Below are 22476 nucleotides of genomic sequence, written 5' to 3'. Positions count from 1 at the left end.
ATAAAAAAGAATTACACCTAATCTGATAGCCCTATCAAAATAAAAAAGCCCCCCCAAAATAATAAAACCCTAGCCTACAATAAACTACCAATAGCCCTTAAAAGGGCCTTTTGTAGGGCATTGCCCTAAGTTAAACAGCTCTTTTATCTGTAAAAAAATACAAAGACCCCCCCAACAGTAAAAACCCACCACCCAACCAACCCCCCAAAATAAAAACTCTAACAAAAACCTAAGCTACAAAAGGCCCTTTTAAGAGCCCACAAAAAGGCCCTGTTAAGGGTCCTTGGTAGTTTATTTTAGATTAGATGCTCATTAGCCCATCTCTCTTAACCTCACCTTACTTCTATATTCATGAACTTAACAAATTCCTAAAGACTCTCTCACTTGCAACGCATCACAAAAACAGTCTCACTACTGCAAATCCGCATCTCATCTCATGTCACTCTCCCTCTTTCTCACACTAGCTGCTGGGGACATCTCCCCTAATCCTGGTACCCCATATTTTCCTTGCCCTGCACACCCATGTGTACCCTTCAATAGACTTCAAAAACAAAACTCTGGTAACCCTAATGTCATTCCTCTTGCATCTAAAGCCACCACCCCTTCACTTGTGCACTTTGGAACTCTCGCTCTGTTTGCAACAAGCTCACTTCTATCCATGACCTCTTTATCTCCCACTCTCTCAATCTTTTGGCTCTCACAGAAACCTTGCTCTCTCCTTCAGACACTGCTTCCTCTGCTGCACTGTCACATGGGGGTCTCCGCTTCAGCCACACTCCTAGGTCTGACAATAGACAAGGAGGTGGTGTTGGTATTTTACTTTCCCCTCGTTGCACCTTTCAACAAATACATCCCTTCTCTTCCCTCACATTTTCTTCATTCGAAACTCACATGATTCGCTTATTCTCTCCCTTCTCTATACGCGTTACAGTCATATACTGCCCCACTGGCTCCGCAACTCTATTTCTAGATCACTTTGCCGCCTGGCTACCTTACTTTCTTTCCTCAGATACCCCTGCCCTCATTCTCGGTGACTTCAACCTCCCTGTTGATAATCCCACTGCCTCCTCTGCAAAACAACTTCTGCAACTCACTTCCTCTTTCGACCTGTCACAATGGACTGACTCTCCCACTCACAAAGATGGTCACTCCCTTGATCTGATTTTCAGTTATTGATGCACTATCTCAAACTTCACAAACTCACCTTTTCCTCTTTCTGACCACCACCTCACTTGTACCATCACCTCCCTCCCTACAATTCTCCCTCCTTCTACCCCCACACTAAACTTCACAGAAGAATCAAGTCATTAGATCAGCAACAGCTCGCTAGCTCTCTTGAACCTCTTCTCTCTTCCATCCTCTCCTTTTCCTTTTGATAAATCCATCTTCCACTTTAACGCCACCCTTTCATCGGTCCTTGATAACCTGGCACCACCTTCATAGCTCGGAAAACATACACACATCCTCAGCCCTGGCATACTCCTCTGACACGGTACCTACGCAGATGCTCCCGTACTGCTGAGCGACACTGAGTTCTGCTGACTTTCTTCACTATAAGTTCATCTTGAACTCTTACTATTCTGCCCTTAATCTATATAAGCAACACTACTTCTCTACTCTTATCTCTACTCTTTGTTCAAACCCAAAACGTCTGTTCTCCACATTCAATACTCTTCTCCGCCCACCCCCACCTCCCACCACAATTTCTCTCTCAGCCCAAGATTTTGCCAGCTACTTCAACAACAAAATCGACTCCATTAGAACTGAGATCAGCTCTCAACATACTACCGGTTTCCCACCCCCTCAAAAGCTCACAATCATCCAAAACCCACATAGCCATAAATTTAGCTCTTTTGCCCCTGTTACAGAGGATGAAGTTTCTGCCCTTATACTATCCTCTCACCTCACTACCTGTCCCCTCGTCGACCCCATCCCCTCACAACTACTCCCCTCCCTCTCTTCTACCCTTAACCCTATACTCACACACATCTTCAACCTCTCCCTCAGCACTGGTATAGTTCCCACATCTCTTAAACATGCATTAGTCACACCTATCCTCAAAAAACCTTCTCTTGATCCAACCTCCCCATCCAACTACCGCCCTATTTCCCTACTACCTCTTGCCTCAAAGCTTCTTGAAAAGCTAGTTTATACCTGACTATCCCATTTCCTTACATTAAACTCCCTCCTTTTCCCACTGCAATCGAAATATGGAAAGACAATCCATATTACTATGTGTTAAATCAGAACTATGGTAGATATTCATTATGATACATATAAAATACATATAAATAAAGTAATTGATACAATAAGTATAACATATTACTGTAACAAAATACTGTCTGTGTATACTAGATAGATTTAATAATGTACTATGTACAATACATAATATGATATGATATTATGAACCTATGGGAATGATTCTCTATTGTTCCATAGTTATAAGATTAGATAACAGGCATTTACTGGATGTATTGTACATAGTACATTATTAAATCTGTCTAGTATACATGTTACAGTAATAGGTTATACTTATTGTATCAATTACTATTTATATGTATTTTATATGTATCATAATGAATATCTACCATAGTTCTGATTTAACACATAGTAATATGGATTGTCTTTCCATATTTCGAATAATAATTTTTTCAGATGTTGACAGTTTATTTGTTCTCTAAAGTTAGGTTTGTTGCCATACACAGAACTGAGAATTGTCTAGTCTATTATTCAACCTTATTTCATAGCCTTAATATATATATATATATGCATACTATGTACTAGTATTGTATCGGATTTATTATTTGTTAACATGGTGTTACACCCTTATCCTTATGCATTGAGCATTAACATTCGTTTGTGTGTGACATATGATAAACATTTTTGACAATTGTGTCTTGCGTCACTCTATCTATGTGTTTAACATAGACCATTTTTGCTCTGTGCTTAGGATATAAATAATATAATAATAAAAATAAATAATAATAAAAGTTATTTCATTATTAATAATAATATATTCCTAATTTTGTTGAATTTTGGCTATATCTGTGTGTTTTGTATCAGAATCTATGTTTTACTATTTATAATTTGCATTCATTATGTTTGTTCCATCTTAATACTATATCTGTGTATTGCATATTGTGTTCTTTATTTTAATTGAATCATGTATGTTTCCAGGATCTTTATATCTCATTTTATATCTCCTCTTACACATAGGCTGTTTAGGTCTGTTTGCAATTCATTTATTTATTTATATGGTTTGTATATTTCTATAACTGTACATACGTAAGCCTTTTTGACCTCTTTCTGTTTATGACAAGCTATATGATGTGTTATTAGTACTTACCTATGGGGGTGGATTTCTTTTCTATCACTTGATTGGTTTGAATTACGGGCGGGTTTTATTTGTTTTTAACCTATCACATTCGTTTAAGGTAATTTTAAACAGGTGAGGGGTACTGCACTGCAGGCTGTGACTACGGATACACATCCGAAACACGTAAGCCTGTCAGTGCTGCACCCGTGACACCTATCCAGTACTTGCTGTGTTCCTGAGTGTTTTTTTAACGTATGCAATAATAAAGGATTTCGTTTAACCTATTGGAGTGTCGGACCACTTTTCTTCTTCCAAGTGATGTGGGAGGCCAGAGGTTTAGGGGTTAATAGCTTTATTTAGTTGCGGCGAAGTCGGAGAGAGGGGAATAGGGGTTAATAGATTTATTATAATGTGGGCAATGTTGGGGTGCAGGGGAATATGGGTTAATAACTTTAGTATAGTGGCGGTGATATCGGGAGCAGCAGATTAGAGGTTAATAGATTTATTTCGGTGGCGGCAGATTAGGGGTTAATAACATTATGTAGGTGGTGACGATGTCGGGGGCAGCAGATTAGGGGTGTTTAGACGTGGGGTTTATGTTAGGGTTAAACATCAAAACAGCGCTTGTATTTTGTGCGGTATGGATCTTAAAACCACCATATTGTACGCACAAGCCGGCTATTTTAAAACTTGTAATGGCTGCACTATAGGGGGTTTATATAACGCAACTTTTGTTGCATTTGTTAATTTCCCTATAGCGGGAATAACTTGTAATCTACCTGATTGCATTGGAGAATGAAAACAACACATCATGGTTGAAATACAGAACTACAAACCTCAGTTTGTTTTTTCCAATGGGTTTCTAAGCATGGATAGTTTCATCAATCTGTACATATTTAAAGGGACATGAAACTCAAATTGTCTTTCATGATTCAGACAGATCATACATTTTTAAACAACTTTCCAATTTACAAGTGGAGCGCTAATTTATAGCGTGCCTGTAAACAGGCAAATTCAACTGTTTACGGGCACACGATATATAACCAGCCATTACAAGTGGCTGGTTATAGCTACCGCGAGCTCGGTTAATTATCAAAATAGCCGCCAATTGGCCCCAAAATAAAAAATATTCTTTTAATTAATTAATTATTTTTTTTAGCTTTTTTTGTAAATAAACAAAAACATGCAAAAAGCAGTATGAGAGGTTAAAGTTGGCTTTACATAGCAGTTTATGGGAACTGTGTGTTCCCTGTAAATATATATGTATATGAATATATACATATACATATATATTTATATATATATGTATATATGAGTTTACTATGAGTATATACACATATTAACACATATATATATATATATATATTCATATACATATATATTTACAATCTTCTGCCCATCGCTGTGCGACTTAGCCCCTTTGCTACACTAGGTTCTGATGCCGTGCCTAATGGCATGAGAACGAGGCTCCCATTGGAGCCTAAGAAAGTGCGCTCTCGTGAGTTCGCATTGCACCTAACTTTTCGTATTACTAAGTGAAGCGCAAATATTGCTTTTTGCGGAAGCAATATTTTGCACTCCACTTATAATCTAGCTCTTAATTTGTTAAAGGGATACTAAACCCAATTTTTTCTCTCTCATCATTCAGATAGAGCAAGCGATTTTAAGCAACTTTCTAATTTACTTCTATTATCTATTTTGCTTCATTTTCTTGATATTCTTTGCTAAAAAGCATATCTAGATAGGCTCAGTAGCTACTTATTGGGGGCTGCACATAGATGTCTCATGTGATTGGCTCACCCATGTGCATTTCTATTTCTTCAGCAAAGGATATCTAAAAAATGAAGCAAATTAGATAACAGAAGTAAATTGGAATGTTGTTTAAAATTTTATTCTTTATCTGAATCATAAAAGAAAAATGCTGGGTTTAGTGTCCCTTTAATAATTTAGCTTTATTCTCTTGGTACTACTGGTAGCTAGCTGAACACATCAGTAAACCAATGACAAGAGGCACATACACGTAGCCAACGTTCAGCAGCTATCTGCCAGCTCCTAAGCCTATATAGGTATGCTCTTCAACAAAGGATACCAAAAGAACAAAACCAATAGTAGTATATTGGAAAGACGTTTAAAATTGTAAGAAAAAGGAGAGCCCATAGGAGACTTAGTAATCAGACAAGCAGGGATAGTGCTGCAAAATATGAATGATTATATAAAGGAAGCGAACAGGATACTTTTAGATGCTGAATATTATAAAGTGCTAACATTTAATCCCACTAAGAAGTTTCTTGCGAACCTGGTCAAAATGGTAGATATAGGTTGGTTGGAAGGAATATTGACCAAAAAAGAGAGGGATTATTTTATTCCCCACACACCCAATTTAGCATTGTACTACAATCTCCCTAAGATCCACAAGAGTACTGTGGATCCACCAGGGAGACCGATAATTTCAGGAATTAGCAATTTGACATGCAATCTATCTGAATATGTTGACCAGTTCCTGAAAAAAATCGGTATTGATGTTATCATCCTATAGTAAAGACACCCCGGATCTTATTTCTAAAATATCCAAAATTCAAAAAGCAGATAGAGAGCTCTTATGGCTTACATGGGATGTCTCCGCCCTTTATTCAAATATAGCCCATAGTCTGGGGGTAGATGCTATTGAACATTTTCTCAAAAGAGATATCTATTTACCAGACAGACAGAGAGAATTTTTGTTGGAATGTATAACATTTGTACTTAAAAACAACTATTTTGTCTAGCAGGAAAAATTCTACCTGCAAATAAAGGGTACGGCCATGGGAACCAGGTTTGCCCCCCAAGTTTTGCCAATTTGTTCATGGGCCTATTTGGGGAGATATACATCTATTCCTCTAAATTTGGGGCGAGCCTGGTTTTCTATGGCCGGTTCATTGATGACCTCTTGTTTGTCTGGCAAAGTAATAAAACAGACGCCCAAGACTTTTTGGACAGTTTGAATGACAATGAAATGGGCATCAGCTTCACATCCAAGATTGAGGAAACCAGTATTGAATTTTTGGATTTGGTATTGGAGTGAGATAATTTGGGTAAGGTCATTACCAAAACTTTTTTCAAGTCAGTTGATACAAACAGCTACCTGAATTACAAAAGCAACCATCATCTGCCTTGGAAAAAGAATATCCCTTACAATCGATTTTGTAGGATACGCAGAAACTGCACAAATTTAGATACATTTGACAGTCAAGCATTGCTATTGAAAAATAGGTTTCTTGAGAAACAATACCCTAGTGACCTTATAGAAGAGAGCTATATGAAAGCGAGAAATAAATGTAGGGATAATTTTTTGTGTGAACTATACCAATAAAGATCCGGCAACACATACACCTGAGATTGTTGATATAAAGCGAGATGAGACAACGAATAAGGGAGTCAGGTTTATCACTCAATACAATAATAATCATAATAAAATTAAAAACATTCTGAAAAAATACTGGTATATACTGGCAGGAGATCCTTTATTAAAAGAAAGTATAGGTAAAAACCCAATTTGTACTTTTAGAAGAGCACCAACTGTAAAAAGGAAATTGGTTCCTAGCAAGGTCTTAATAAAAACTTATCATCAAAAAGTTAAAACCCAACAATTTAAGACCCATAATACTGAGAGGAAATTTTTGGGGAAACCTGGGTTTTATAAGTGTAACCGTCAGAATTGTGGCCTTTGTGCATACACTAATGATAAGAGGACGGAATTTATATCATTTGTCAGTAAGGAAAAGTTCTGTATTAAATCACATTTCACATGTGATTCTTCATTTGTAGTATATTTGCTTGAATGTAGTTGTGGGGTCCAATATGTGGGGAGGACGTCTAGACCCCTCAAGAAAAGGTGGGGTGAACACAAAAGAAACATAGTCAAAAACATAAAAAAACACAGTGTTCCCAGACATGCAACACAATGCCATTCGGGACTTACAGACACTTTTGGTATTTTCCCTTTAGAATTGGTTACCCCCAAATGGGGCAGAAATAGATATTTGCATTTGAGACAGAGGGAGACCTTTTGGATTTGGAAACTCCGATCCTTGTCCCCCTTTGGTCTAAATGCACATATTGATATGGCAGCATTTAATTAATTTCCTGCTTTATTTGGATGGCTGTCTCTATGTATATATTTACACATATTTATATACTTGTCTATCTGTGTTTCTTTAGGGGCAATATTAAGTTTAGAACTTCAGTTTTGCCCCTAGGTTGAACTAATTTTAGATTCCCTGGGTATATTACATATACCCCACCAAGCCTAGGAGTGACGAGGTTTATATGAGATAGATATGGAGGTTTTTCACAGTACCTATCTCCTTCTTTGCCCATTATATTTTTAATCCATCATAATCAATGGTCATATATCCCACTTCCCAATTGGTTATGCTATGTTAGATACTGAGGTCATTCATAGTATTGACCATCACCAAGGTCCCACCCAGACATCAGTTGCCACTAGATCCGTAAAACTTTTAGCATATACTTAGTGATTACACTTATGGTCGGATAGACTATCCCTGACACATCAGTTTTTTAAAAAAAAGTATCTTTTTCTATTTCAGATTGACACAATGGTTATTGCATATATATATGCACACAAATAATATGTTTGTCAAGACTATGTCAAAATAAGCACTTTGCATATTGGTGTCAATATATACATATTTTTCATAGGATCTATCTGCTTGTACTGTGTGGACCATTTTATTTTCATGTCATGTGAAGATTTAGTTAGAAGAATTTGGGCATTGATTCCATTTGCCCTACACCTATGATGTGATAGGAACTGGCTGTGTATCTTAGATTGCACTGGGCTATATTTTAGAGGATTTCATAAACTGTATCATGCTGGCATTACATCCTTGCTTTCTAGGAGATATTCGAGTATGTATATTTTGCAGTTGTAGCATGGAATATTATATACCTAGATCTCATGATTATTTAGGTTTATTTTTATAATTATTTTTAATTGTACATGATCAAATTTTAACGTTTCCATTTTAACGTTCTATTTATAATTTATTATTTATAATTTTTGGTTGTTACCATCGTTGATTGTCAATTAGGCCACTGTGATGAATGAGGTTGTGCCCATTCTTAGTTTCCTCTAATCCCATTATATGCTCCATCTGGACTTTTATTTTTCAAATATTTAACCTTTCCTGTTATAAGCACGACTCGATTACATTTTATATTTGTTTTCCCCTTTATCATGCACACTTTCATTTGTGCTATTTTATATATTTATACGTACTCAATAAATTAATAACAAGTATGATTACGTATAAGTTTCTAAATTGTGGTAGATGGTTTTCCACGCATTACACGCGATTGCTGTAGACCACATTGTAATCTCATTCATAATATCATACGGAGAGGCACATACAAAATAGCGTAATGTGATTTGTAAGTTAAGCACCATTGAAACGCTAATAATCGGGCACACCTTCACGCATGCGCTGTGTAGTAGTAGACGCCGATCTCGGTGTTATAAGTTTGTTGAAATTCATTTGTTAATATGCACCTGATGAAACTGTCGTGTGAGACCGAGAAACGTTGTGTTACAAATAAAGTCATTACATATTTTACAAGACTTTTTTCCACAAATTTATTTACATACACTTTGGTGTATTGTTCAGCTTGCGGTCAGTGCAAATCTTGTGTGTAACACCGAGTGTGTTGCATTCGGACTGGTGAAGTCTAATACTGCGGCACACAGGTAGAATACAGAAGACGGTGTGTGTAAGCCAAGAGAAGCACCAGCACGGCACGGACATTCCACTCAGAACCAGTTGATCTGAAATTGCGAGAGTTATCTGGACGACTCCTAAGAGTCCAGGAGGCATTTGTGACACTTCTCAAGTGTCCTGGATCCTGTAAGTACAGCAATTACTTGCGCTGACGGCGTGTTTATGCTATTGATTGTGCACTATGGTGGCACCTTCTTGGCACCTTCTTTTTTGTTTCATTCACTTCTGTAGATTTCTTCACCTTGGGACACCAACAAGCGTTTTGAAGGAGCTGCCTACCACCACCTTAACACTAAGGAATCATCTGTTTGCTGGGGTTCCAGACCTCATCTTGGACTCTTATCACATCACTATAGATAAGTGTTTGTTTTTTTGGGGGGTTCCAGACCTCATTTGGGACTTCCTTGCATCATTATATACAAGTGTGTTTGATGTTTTACACATATTTTATTAATGTTATTATATTTTGATGTTGTATTTCACTTGATATCGGTCAAGATCTAGTTATTTAGATTCACATTTTTTATTTTTTTTTGCTTTTTTCTCCTTTTTATGGTGCACTGATGTTTTTATTAATATTTTTTTGGAGCCCATAGGAGAGCCTTCAGGCTTTTAATGTACCTCATAATGGTGAGATATAACAAGGGATCGCGTCTACTACTAGACTGTAAGGAGAGATTCCGGCCTCTGCCTTCTCACTTGTTGTGAGCTAGCCTTCCCCTTCAGTTATCTTTTTCAGATCTTCATTTCACATTAGGTAATATTTTAGGACACCTGCTTCATGGATAATAAGGAAAGAAAATACTTATTTCTCTCCCTCCCTCTCTCTCTCTCATTCACTCACACACTCATATTTGTAACATTTTATTTTATAAATCATTTACCTCCAGCAAGCAGATGTTCTAGAATATAATCTCATGTGAAATGAAGATCTGAAAAAGATGACTCAAGGGAGAACGCAGAGGCGGGAATCTCTCCTTACAGTCTAGTAAAATTAAATGTAATTTAGTTCAGCAGTTCTAGTAGTAGACCTGATGCCCTTGAAAGCCGTGATAAATTCCTATGGGCTTTTCTGATATCCAACGTTTACTAGTCCTAAAGTCCGTTTACACTCTCTCCCCCCTCTCTTTTGCTCTCTCTCTCCCCCCTCTCTTTTGCTCTCTCTTTCCCCCTCTCTTTTGCTTTCTCTCTCCCCCCGCTCTTTTGCTTTCTCTCTCCACCCTCTCTTTTGCTCTCTCTCCTCCCTCTCTTTTACTCACTCTCTACCCCCTCTATTTTGATCTCACCCCCCCTCTCTTTTGCTCACTCTCTACTCCCTCTATTTTGATCTCACACCCCCTCTCTTTTGCTCTCTCTGCCCCCTCTGTTTTGCTCTCTCTCCCCCTCTCTTTTGCTCGCTCTCTCTCCCCCCTCTCTTTTGCTCTCTCTCTCCCCCCTCTCTGTTGATCTCTCTCTCCCCCCTCTCTTTTGCTCTCTCCCCCCCTCTCTTGCTCTCTCTCCCCCTCTCTTTTGTGCTCTCTGTCTCCTCCCCTCTCTTTTGTGCTTACTCTCTCCCCTCTCTATTGCTATCTCTCTCTTCCCCCTCTTTTGCTCTCTCTCTCCCCTCTCTCTTTTGCTCTCACTCTCACCCCTCTCTTTTGCTCTCACTCTCACCCCCTCTCTTTTGCTCACTCTCAGCCCCTCTCTTTTGCTCACTCTCCCCCTCTCTTTTGCTCTCTCTTCCCCTCTCTTTTGTGCTCTCTCTCCCCCCTCTTTTTTGTGCTCACTCTCTCCCCTCTTCTCTTTTGCTATCTCTCTCTTCCCCCTCTTTTGCTCTCTCTCCCCCCCTCATTTTTGCTCTCTCTCCCCCCTCTCTTTTGCTCTCTCTCTCCCCCCTTTTTTTGCTCTCTCTCTCCCCCCTTTTTTTGCTCTCTCTCTCCCCCCTTTTTTTGCTCTCACTCTAACCCCCTCTATTTTGCTCTCACTCTCACCCCCCCTTTTGATCTCTCTCCCCCCCTCTCTTGCTCTCTCTTCCCCCCTCTCTTTTGCTCTCACTCCCTCTCTTTTGCTCTCACTCTCAGCCCCTCTCTTTTGATCTCTTTCCCCCCTCTATTTTGCTCTCTCTCTCCCCCCTCTCTTTTGCTCTCTCTCTCCCCCCTCTCTTTTGCTCTCTCTCCCCCACTCTCTTTTGCTCTCTCTCCCCCACTCTCTTTTGCTCTCTCTCCCCCACTCTCTTTTGCTCTTTCTCCCCCACTCTTGCTCTCTCCCCCCCCCACTCTTTTGTGCTCTCTCTCTCCCCCTCTCTTTTGTGCTCACTCTCTCCCCCCTCTCTTTTGCTCTCTATCCCCCTCTCTTGCTCTCTCTCTTCCCCCTCTTTTATGCTCTCTCTCTCCCCTCTCTTTTGCTCTCTCTCTCCCTCTCTTTTGCTCTCTCTCCCCCCCTCTCTTTTGCTCTCTCTCCCCCCTCTCTTTTGCTCTCTCTCCCCCCTCTCTTTTGCTCTCTATCCCCCTCTCTTGCTCTCTCTCCCCCTCTCTTTTGTGCTCTCTCTTCCCCCTCTCTTTTGTGCTCTCTCTTCCCCCTCTCTTTTGTGCTCTCTCTTCCCCCTCTCTTTTGTGCTCTCTCTCCCCCCTCTTTTGCTCTCTCTCCCCCTTTCTTTTGCTCTCTCTCCCTTCTCTCTTTGCTCTCTTTCCCCCCTCTCTTTTGCTCTTTCTCTCCCCCCTCTCTTTTGCTCTTTCTGCCCCCTCTCTTTTGCTCTCCCTCCCCCTCTCTTTTGCTCTCTCTCCCCTCTCTTTTGGTCTCTCTCCTCCCTCTCTTTCGTTTTCTCTCTCCACCCTCTTTTGCTTTCTCTCCCCCCTCTCTTTTGCTTTCTCTCCCCCTTCTCTTTTGCTCTCTCTCTCCCCCCTCTCTTTTGCTCTCTCTCTCCCCCCTCTCTTTTGCTCTTTCTCCCCCACTCTCTTTTGCTCTTTCTCCCCCACTCTTGCTCTCTCCCCCCCCACTCTTTTGTGCTCTCTCTCTCCCCCTCTCTTTTGTGCTCACTCTCTCCCCCCTCTCTTTTGCTCTCTATCCCCCTCTCTTGCTCTCTCTCTTCCCCCTCTTTTATGCTCTCTCTCTCCCTCTCTTTTGCTCTCTCTCCCCCCTCTCTTTTGCTCTCTCTCCCCCCTCTCTTTTGCTCTCTCTCCCCCCTCTCTTTTGCTCTCTATCCCCCTCTCTTTTGTGCTCTCTCTTCCCCCTCTCTTTTGTGCTCTCTCTTCCCCCTCTCTTTTGTGCTCTCTCTTCCCCCTCTCTTTTGTGCTCTCTCTTCCCCCTCTCTTTTGTGCTCTCTCTCCCCCCTCTTTTGCTCTCTCTTCCCCTTTCTTTTGCTCTCTCTCCCTTCTCTCTTTGCTCTCTTTCCGCCCTCTCTTTTGCTCTCTCTCTCCCCCCTCTCTTTTGCTCTTTCTGCCCCCTCTCTTTTGCTCTCTCTCCCCCTTCTCTTTTGCTCTCTCTCCCCCTTCTCTTTTGCTCTCTCTCCCCCTTCTCTTTTGCTCTTTTACCCCCCTCTCTCTTGCTCTCTTTCCCTCTCTTTTGCGCTCTCTCCCCCCTCTCTTTTGCTCTCTCCCCCCCCCTCTCTTTTGCTCTCTCTCCCCCCCTCTCTTTTGCTCTCTCCCCCCCTCTCTTTTGCTTTCTCTCCCCCTTCTCTTTTGCTCTCTCTCCCCCCTCTCTTTTTCTCTCTTTTCCCTCTCTTTGGCTCTCTCTCCCCTCTCTTTTGTTCCTTCTCTCCCCCCCTCTCTTTTGCTCTATCTCCCCCTCTCTTTTGCTCAATTTTCCCTCTCTTTGTCTCTCTCTCCCCTCTCTTTTGCTTTCTCTCTCCCCCTCTCTTTTGCTTTCTCTCTCCCCCTCTCTTTTGCTTTCTATCTCCACCCTCTTTTGCTCTCTATCCCCCCTTTCTTTTGCTTTCTCTCTCCCCCTCTCTTTTGCTTTCTCTCTCCCCCTCTCTTTTGCTTTCTCTCTCCCCCTCTCTTTTGCTTGCTCTCTCCCCCTCTATTTTGCTTGCTCTCTCCCCCTCTATTTTGCTTGCTCTCTCCCCCTCTATTTTGCTTGCTCTCTCCCCCTCTATTTTGCTTGCTCTCTCCCCTCTCTCTTGCTTGCTCTCTCCCCTCTCTTTTGCTTGCTCTCTCCCCCTCTGTTTTGCTCTCTCTTCCCCCTCTATTTTTCTCTCTCTCCCCCTCTCTTTAGCTCTCTCCTCCCTTCTCTTTTGCTCTCTCTCTCTCTTTCTCTCTTTAGCGCTCTCTCTCCCCCTCTCTTTTGCGCTCTCTCTCTCTCACCCTCTCTTTTGCTCTCTCTCTCTCGCCCTCTCTTTTTCTCTCTCTCTCTCCACCTCTCTTTTGCTCTCTCTCCCCCCTCTCCTTTGCAGTCTCTCTCTCTCCCCCTCTCTTTTGCTCTCTCTCCCCTTCTTTTTTGCTCTCTCCCTCTTTTTTGCGCTCTCTCTCCCCCTCTCTTTTGCTTTCTCTCTCTCTTCCTCTCTCTTTTGCTCTCTCTCTCCCCCTCTCTTTTGCTCTCTCTTGCTCTCTCTCCTCTCTTTTGCTCTCTCTCTCTCCCTCTCTTTTGCTCTCTCTCTACCCCTCTCTTTTGCTCTCTCTCTCCCCTCTCTTTTGCTCGCTCTCTGCCCCCTCTCTTTTGCTCTCTCTCTCACTTCTCTTTTGCTCTCTCTCTCTCCCACCTCTCTTTTGCTCTCTCTCCCACCTTTCTATTAATATCTCTTTTGATCGTGACTGTGACCACGCCCATCCCGCATGACCACACCCCCTGACACGCCCGGTCCCATCCCCACCATGCCCGGTCCCACACACCATTCTGGCGCGTACAGAAGAGAAGATCAGGTACACTCTAAGGCCAGGTGTGTTTGTCCTCGCGCTGCCTCTACTCCGCATGACAGCTTCGGACAAACACAGTTGGTCTTTTATATTATAGGATGTAGCATTATTTAATGTGTTATAGTTTAAAATAAAAAGTATTAAAAATGACTGCACAATAATGTGTTTCACAATGGCTAAATGTTTGCAAAGAAGGGGTGGAGTAGTGGGTGTGGGTAGGATCAAAAGTGGCGAGTAACATTTTGGCCTGGCTAGTAGCTTAGGACTTGAAATTTTAAACCCTATTGATTTATGGAACATTATTTTGCATTTCTTGTTACCAGTTGGCTAATCCTTTACAATCATCAGGCAGAAATGATTTTCCTGAAACCCACATGCAGAGATTAATCCCCTGGAACATCTAGACAGAGATGAAGCTTCTACAATGCAGTGTCAGAATTATCTAGAACCCACTACTGAAAAAAAAAAATAGTAACCTTTAAAATAAGTAAATCAAATTGAGTATGTGTGTTAGCAGCATCACTACATATTCTTGTATTTTACTTTCCTTTTTTCCTTAAGCAATAGCATTTAATGTTCCTAATCTCACCTCAATAAAGGGGAAAGCCAAGGCCAGAATAAACAATCCAAGCCAATTGAGGGTTCCAATTAAAACATATGCGGCTGGTCTGTATGACTGAACGAACATCTCAGTCGGGAGGACACAGGAAACTCCAGCTGTTCAACAAAATAATATAGTGATACAATGATGATTATAGTCTTATACAAGTAATCAGTCCCAGGTTTAAAATCTTTATTCTATAAATGTACAGTGGCAGCGCTTCTGCTCCCCTCGGCTTCTATACAGGGATCTTCCAATATGTGCAATCTCGAAAAGAAAAGACCTGACAATAGTGACATACCTTCAAGCACCACAAATGCTAAAAGTTCCATATAATCAACATTTATTAATGAGAATGACTCCATCTAAGAATGTATATAATCGAAGATTCCTGTATAAAAGCCCTGGAAAGGAGAAGCGCCACTATTGTACACCTACAGAATCTTTGTTTCAGTCCTGTGAGAGTCTGAGGCTGGTGTTCTGTCGAAACATCAAACCCATCGGAATCTGGAACCATGTCACTTCCGGAGACGTGGTTCCTCTCGATACGACGGGTTGCGCATGCGTAACTCCCGCAGCTCAAACATACGATGGCCGCGTTTGAGCAGCGCTTACCCCCAGCGCCGGTGTCTTAAATTAATATGTCTACCATTGGAATTTCACTACCGCGTCACTTCCGGTGACGTGTAGTCAGCTGCTGGAGGGTTGTAGCGCTATCTGCGCATGTTTAAGGCACAATAAACAGCGCTCACTGGAGGCCCAACCTCCTACAAACAGCTGTTTAAGGCAGAATAGCTGACAACTTACTTTAGAACACTGGTGTTTTAAAGTAAGTTGTCTACCGCGTAAGAATTACCGCCCGATCGCTCTCTGTCCTCTCCATAACACAGATTTTATTTTGCAATCATTTTGAAATAGTTTTTACTTGCTGTATTTAGTTCCTTTTTCGCCGTTCTATACCTTTATAGCATATCTCAAATTAGTAAATGCTGTACCGTGCTGTATTTTTGTGTTTTCTGAATGATCATTTCCTAAAGCCTCCATTACACATTGGTGGAAGCAAGAAGATAATTCATAACAAGGTAAAAACGACTGAGGATTATATTGGAGGCTTTAGGAAATGATCATTCAGAAAACACAAAAATACAGCACAGTACAGCGTTGACTAATTTGCGATATTGCTATAAAGGTATAGAACGGCAAAAAAATAAATAAATACAGCAAGTAAAAACTATTTCAAAAGTATTGCAAAATAATATCTATGTTATGGAGAGGACAGAGAGCGATCAGGCGCCAATTCCTACGCGGTACACAACTTACTTTACAACACCGATGTTCTCAAGTAAGTTGTCAGCTATTCTGCCTTAAACAGCTGTTTGTAGGAGGTTTGGCCTCTAGCGCATGAGCAGTGAGTGCCACAAACCTCCAGCAGCTGATTAAAGTCACCGGAAGTGACGCGGTAGTCACATTCCTATGCGGTAGACAACTAACTTTAGAACACCGGCACCTAGGCAGTGGTGATGACGTGGCACTGTAAATAAGTCACCAGTTAGGGAGCTTTGACAAAATGCTCCCATCGCAACGTCCCACGTCACCACGCATTGACTATAGTAGGCATGCGCAAAGGGATCTGCATAGTAGAGACACTTCTAATTGCATGCAATATTTCTAATACCTTTTAAGCATTAGAAATATTGCATGCAAATAGAAACGTCTCAAATATGAATTATATATGTGTAATCCATTATTGTGCAGTAGATCCCTTTGCACATGTGAACGTTTATTATTTGCTCCCTTACTTGTGAAAGTATTATTAAATTTACAACACTTAAATAAATAAATAAAGAAGTGTTGTAAATTTAATAGCACTTTCACAAATCGTGATAATAAATAATGCATAATACTACATACGCCGTTTTAATAGTTTTATGTATAGCAATGCACAACTGTGCCAACTGAAAATATGATATTCTACATTTATCAACATAAAACTATATTTTATTAACACTATTCAAAAATGAATACACTGACTGACTGGCACATGGAATACTAGAGATTATGTCCACAATAAACCTTTACATTATTGTAAACATGGCAGCCTCCACGAGCAACATGTGCGTATATAAATATACTGTATGTATATATAGTGTTGCACACATTGCCCTTCAGATTTTACTACTAGGTCCGCCGTCAGAATGTGGAACCGCTGAGTGCGCATGTTAAAGCTAACAGCTGATCTGACCTTCCATCACTGTTCTCTATGGGACACAGCCACTACAGAAAAAAGGCTTGCAGATTTAATTGAAGTTGAGACACTTTACTTTACCTGTCAGGCAGGGTAAGAAAGAGAAGGGTTCAGGGTAAGGAAGAAATGAGTTCAGGAAAGCAGGGTAATGAAAAAAGGGGGTTAAGGTCAGTAGGATAAAGAGGGGGTAGACAGGTAAAGTAAAGTGTCTCATCTTCAATTAAATCAGCAAGCTTTCTCTGTAGTGGCTACGTCCCATAGTGAACAGTGATGGAAGGTCAGATCAGCTGTTAGCTTTAACATGTGCACCCTGCAGTTCCACATTACAACGGGTTACCTAGTTGCAAAATCTGACGTGCAATGTGCGCCTGCACGGTATTCGTGCTAGGAATTCCTAGTATGTTTGAGCTGTGGGAGTTGCGCAAGCTCAACCCGTCGGATTGAGAGGAAGTTGAGGAACCACGTATCTGGAAGTGACGTGGTTCCACATTCATATACTTTATTATTATAAGTAGTAGTTAATGACTGCTACATACATAGATTGTGCTTAGTAAATGAATATGGTATTGATACTCTTCTACGGGAGATCAGGGGAGACACCTGCCCTAGCTGTATAATGAGTGACCCCTCTGTGTGCCCCCCTCAACCACCATCACTCCTTTCAGAATAGTGATGATTTCTTACCATTTTATGTGTGCGTATCTCTCTTTATCCCTCTATCTCTATTTATTTATTTATTTATTTATATAATGTAACAAAAATATCCACACTCACTGGACTTTATAGAAGTGATGTTTCGGGGTACACCACCCCTTCCTCAGTGCTGTTTTCTGTCTATGGGAACTGTGTGTTCCCAGTAAATATATATGTATATGCTTATATACATATATATTTATGTGTTACTATGTGTATAAACACATATTAACACATAAATATATATGTATATAAGCATAAACATATATATTAAAAAATGCTGCAATCGCTGCACGACTTACCCCCTTCCCTGCGCTTAGGTTCTAAATGGCTTCTCTATGCTCACGAGCCTATGGAAGCACGCTCTCTTGAGCACAATGCATCCTAGCAATGCGAACGTGATGTTGCATTCTCATTGCGCTTAACTTGTAATACCAGCGCACATTAGCGAGCGCTGGTATTAAAAAGTGGAACACTAATATCGCTTTGAGTGCATCCGATACTTAGCGCTCCACTTGTAATTTAGCCCTTAGTATCTAAAACGAACCCTATTAAAAATGTTACATTTGTTATAGAATGTAAAATTCAATCATATTGAACAAATAATTGAAAGACCTCCCTCCAGCAGAGGTATATCTAAGGGTTGTGCAACAGTAGCATAAAAAGGCAAATTCTTAGCTCCAATCAAACATCACCAGACTTCTGCAAGTCCTTATGATTACCCCTGGTGTCTAAGGAGGGACATATAATTCCTCTAGTCTGAGCCTTTGCCAGAAGGCGTGGAACATCTTGTGGCTTTAGTGCTGTCAGTAATATTTTTACTTACAGTTGGCTTTATGTGATACTAACCAGGTCCCAAACCGAAACTTAGTGTAAAGATGAAAATAAGCATCGAGGAGACATATGGGAACCAGGAGTACAAGTCCTGCAAAACACAAACGTTAATCATGAGTTCTTCACATACAAATCTTATTAGGTATAATATGTGGAATGTTTGTTTATTGTTACATTATCTACATGTTGAGTTAATTACAGTGAAATGTAAATATTTATAGCAATGTGCCCCAAACCAACTCAGACATAGAATCCTTTGTGCTCTCTGAAGATACTGATGACACCCAGCAACTCCCAAGAAGATCAAAATCTTCTCCAGACCCCAAATTATCCTCTTCACATAAAAATAATAATCAAATGGACTTACACCAGCAGCCATTTGGATGCTTTTCTGAAAGCTCTTAGCAAGTTCTTAAAATAGCTCTAATAATCTAAATACTGGTTTACTGTATAAATAATTTGCTGTGTATAACTGATGCAGTGGCATATTTAGCTTTAAACCAACGGCATTTAGAGGATAGCACATTTGTAGGGGTTGTTCTGTGGCACAATACCTTACCACTCCTATGCTCTCCATTATTAATTGTATTACAAGCAAATGAACCCTGTCTGTCTAGTGCGATGCAACTCTCTACTCCATGCATCCCTGGCTCAGGTAGTAAAAAATTAGGCAAATATGAGCTAACATTGTTGAAGATGGGTGATTTGAAGGTAGCAACTAAAGATTAAAAGGACACCAAAACGTCACGCTTCAAATACTGTGTGCATTTTTATTTATAATTTGAAAACTTTACATTATCAAATTTACATTGTTCTCTTGGAGTGTGCATGTGTCAGGAGCAATAAAGGGCAGCATATGTGCCATATGCCATATAGAGCTCTACCTACCTAGATATGCTCGTCAACAAAGCATAATAATATGAAAATGGTACTAGCACTAGGACCCAGTGGAGCTGGAAAAAAGACTGAGCTAAACGTAACAGTCCGGTGCTACCCCTAAATAAAGGATTTAACAATATAAGTAAAGAATAAAGGTTTAGGGTTTAATGAGCACTCTTTCCTAGTCTAAGTAGTAAGGAATTAAAAAATAACTTTTAATAATTAAATGTAAAAAATGACGAAACAACCTCTATATAATAAATAAAACCCCACCAACCAAAGTAATAATCAAGTGAGATAAAAAGCGCATGCATTCACCCCCCTGTTTCCTCGCCGATAGCTGCAGTTGTTGGCATCAGGTGCCAGGGGTGAAAAAACATGCAATATCACTAATAGAATACACAAACTAGTTTTGGCCTTTTTCAATGTGAATAGTAATAAGTAGAAACCCCAAATGCCACCCTTTTAAATACTGTACAGGCATATTGCCTGCTATTCACCAATCATGATGCGGCATACAGCCTATCTACGCTGTGTGTGGCTGTGGTGTGGGCGTGTGCTGATTCTGTGCATCACGATTGGTGGCCAGATTGTGTCATCACATAACAGAAGACATACGCCTAGATTTAGAGTTTGGCGTTAGCCGTCAAAACCAGCGTTAGAGGCTCCTAACGTTGGTTTTGGGCTACCGCTGGTATTTAGAGTCTTGTAGGTAAGGGTCTAACGCTCACTTTCCAGCCGCAACTTTTCCATACCGCAGATCCCCCTACGCCAATTGCGTATCCTATCTTTTCAATGGGATCTTTCTAACGCTGGTATTTAGAGTCTTGGCTGAAGTGAGCGTTAGAAATCTAACGACAAGACTCCAGCCGCAGAAAAAAGTCAGGAGTTAAGAGCTTTCTGGGCTAACGCCGGTTCATAAAGCTCTTAACTACTGTGCTCTAAAGTACACTAACACCCATAAACTACCTATGTACCCCTAAACCGAGGACCCCCCCACATCCCCGCCACTCTATTAAAAATTTTTAACCTCTAATCTGCCGACCGCACACCGCCGCAACCTACGTTATCCCTATGAACCCCTAATCTGCTGCCCCTAACACCGCCGACCCTTATATTATATTTATTAACCCCTAATCTGCCGCCCCCAAAGTCGCCTCCACCTACCTACAATTATTGATCCCTAATCTGCCGACCTCACCGTCACTATAATAAATGTATTAACCCCTAATCCGCCTCACTCCCGCCTCAATAACCCTATAATAAATAGTATTAACCCCTAATCTGCCCTCCCTAACATCGCCGACACCTAACTTCAAGTATTAACCCCTAATATGCCAACCGGACCTCACCGCTACTCTAATAAATTTATTAACCCCTAAAGCTAAGTCTAACCTTAACACTAACACCCCCCTAAGTTAAATATAATTTAAATCTAATGAAATAAATTAACTCTTATTAAATAAATTATTCCTATTTAAAGCTAAATACTTACCTGTAAAATAAACCCTAATATAGCTACAATATAAATTATAATTATATTGTAGCTATTTTAGGATTAATATTTATTTTACAGGCAACTTTGTATTTATTTTAACCAGGTACAATAACTCTTCAGCCCCCGCTTGGGCTTGGATCAAGACTTCGGAGGCTTGGATCAAGACTTCGGTGGACCGATCGGTGAACCCGGTGTGGTGAAGACAAGGTAGGGAGATCTTCAGGGGGTTAGTGATAGGTTTATTTAAGGGGGGTTTGGGTTAGATTAGGGGTATGTGGGTGGTGGGTTGTAATGTTGGGGGGGGTATTGTATGTTTTTTTTTACAGGCAAAAGAGCAGAATTCTTTGGAGCATGCCCCGCAAAAGGCCCTTTTAAGGGCTGGTAAGGTAAAAGAGCTGTAAAATATTTATTTTAGAATAGGGTAGGGCATTTTTTTTATTTTGGGGGGCTTTATTTTATTAGGGGGCTTAGAGTAGGTGTAATTAGTTTAAAATTGTTGTAATATTTTTCTAATGTTTGTAAATATTTTTTTGTAACTTAGTTCTTTTTTATTTTTTGTACTTTAGTTAGTTTATTTAATTGTATTTATTTGTAGGTATTTGTATTTATTTAATTTATTGATAGTGTAGTGTTAGGATTAATTGTAGATAATTGTAGGTATTTTATTTAATTAATTTATTGATAGTGTAGTGTTAGGTTTAATTGTAACTTAGGTTAGGATTTATTTTACAGGTAATTTTGTAATTATTTTAACTAGGTAACTATTAAATAGTTATGAACTATTTAATAGCTATTGTACCTGGTTAAAATAAATACAAAGTTGCCTGTAAAATAAATATTAATCCTAAAATAGCTACAATATAATTATAATTTATATTGTAGCTATATTAGGGTTTATTTTACAGGTAAGTATTTAGCTTTAAATAGGAATAATTTATTTAATAAGAGTTAATTTATTTCGTTAGATTTAAATTATATTTAACTTAGGGGGGTGTTAGTGTTAAGGTTAGACTTAGCTTTAGGGGTTAATAAATTTATTAGAGTAGCGGTGAGGTCCGGTTGGCATATTAGGGGTTAATACTTGAAGTTAGGTGTCGGCGATGTTAGGGAGGGCAGATTAGGGGTTAATACTATTTATTATAGGGTTATTGAGGCGGGAGTGAGGCGGATTAGGGGTTAATAACTTTATTATAGTAGCGGTGAGGTCCGGTCGGCAGATTAGGGGTTAATAAGTGTAGGTAGGTGGAGGCGACGTTGGAGGCGGCAGATTAGGAGTTAATAAATATAATATAGGGGTCGGCGGTGTTAGGGGCAGCAGATTAGGGGTACATAGGGATAATGTAGATTGCGGCGGTGTACGGAGCGGCAGATTAGGGGTTAAAAAATATATGCAGGGGTCAGCGATAGCGGGGGCGGCATATTAGGGGTTAATAAGTGTAAGGTTAGGGGTGTTTAGACTCAGGGTACATGTTAGGGTGTTAGGTGCAGACATAGGAAGTGTTTCCCCATAGAAAACAATGGGGCTGCGTTAGGAGCTGAACGCTGCTTTTTTGCAGGTGTTAGGTTTTTTTTCAGCTCAAATGGCCCCATTGTTTCCTATGGGGGAATCGTGCACGAGCACGTTTTTGAAGCTGGCCGCGTCTGTAAGCACCGCTGGTATTGAGAGTTGCAGTGGCGGTAAATATGCTATACGCTCCCTTTTTGGAGCCTAACGCAGCCCTTCTGTGAACTCTAAATACCAGCTGTATTTAAAAGGTGCGGGGGGAAAAAAGCCAGCGTTAGATACGCGGGTCGTTACCGACAA

General features: G+C 40.3%; 1 protein-coding gene across 1 annotated transcript in view; it reads right to left on the bottom strand.

Moving 5' to 3' along the window:
- The window catches only part of LOC128646978 (solute carrier family 2, facilitated glucose transporter member 11-like), a 73265-nt gene that overhangs the window by 4872 nt on the left and 45917 nt on the right, over positions 1–22476 (bottom strand). The window contains exons 10-11 of the mRNA XM_053699789.1: positions 18311–18386; positions 14512–14639 (exon numbers count right to left, since the gene is read on the bottom strand). Coding sequence (XP_053555764.1) covers positions 14512–14639; positions 18311–18386 — 204 coding nt within the window. The remainder of the gene's footprint in view (positions 1–14511; positions 14640–18310; positions 18387–22476) is intronic.

This window comes from Bombina bombina, chromosome 2 (assembly GCF_027579735.1).
Source record: "Bombina bombina isolate aBomBom1 chromosome 2, aBomBom1.pri, whole genome shotgun sequence".
In the NCBI taxonomy this organism is placed as follows: Eukaryota; Metazoa; Chordata; class Amphibia; order Anura; family Bombinatoridae; genus Bombina; species Bombina bombina.
This window is presented reverse-complemented; position numbering and strand designations above follow the sequence as displayed.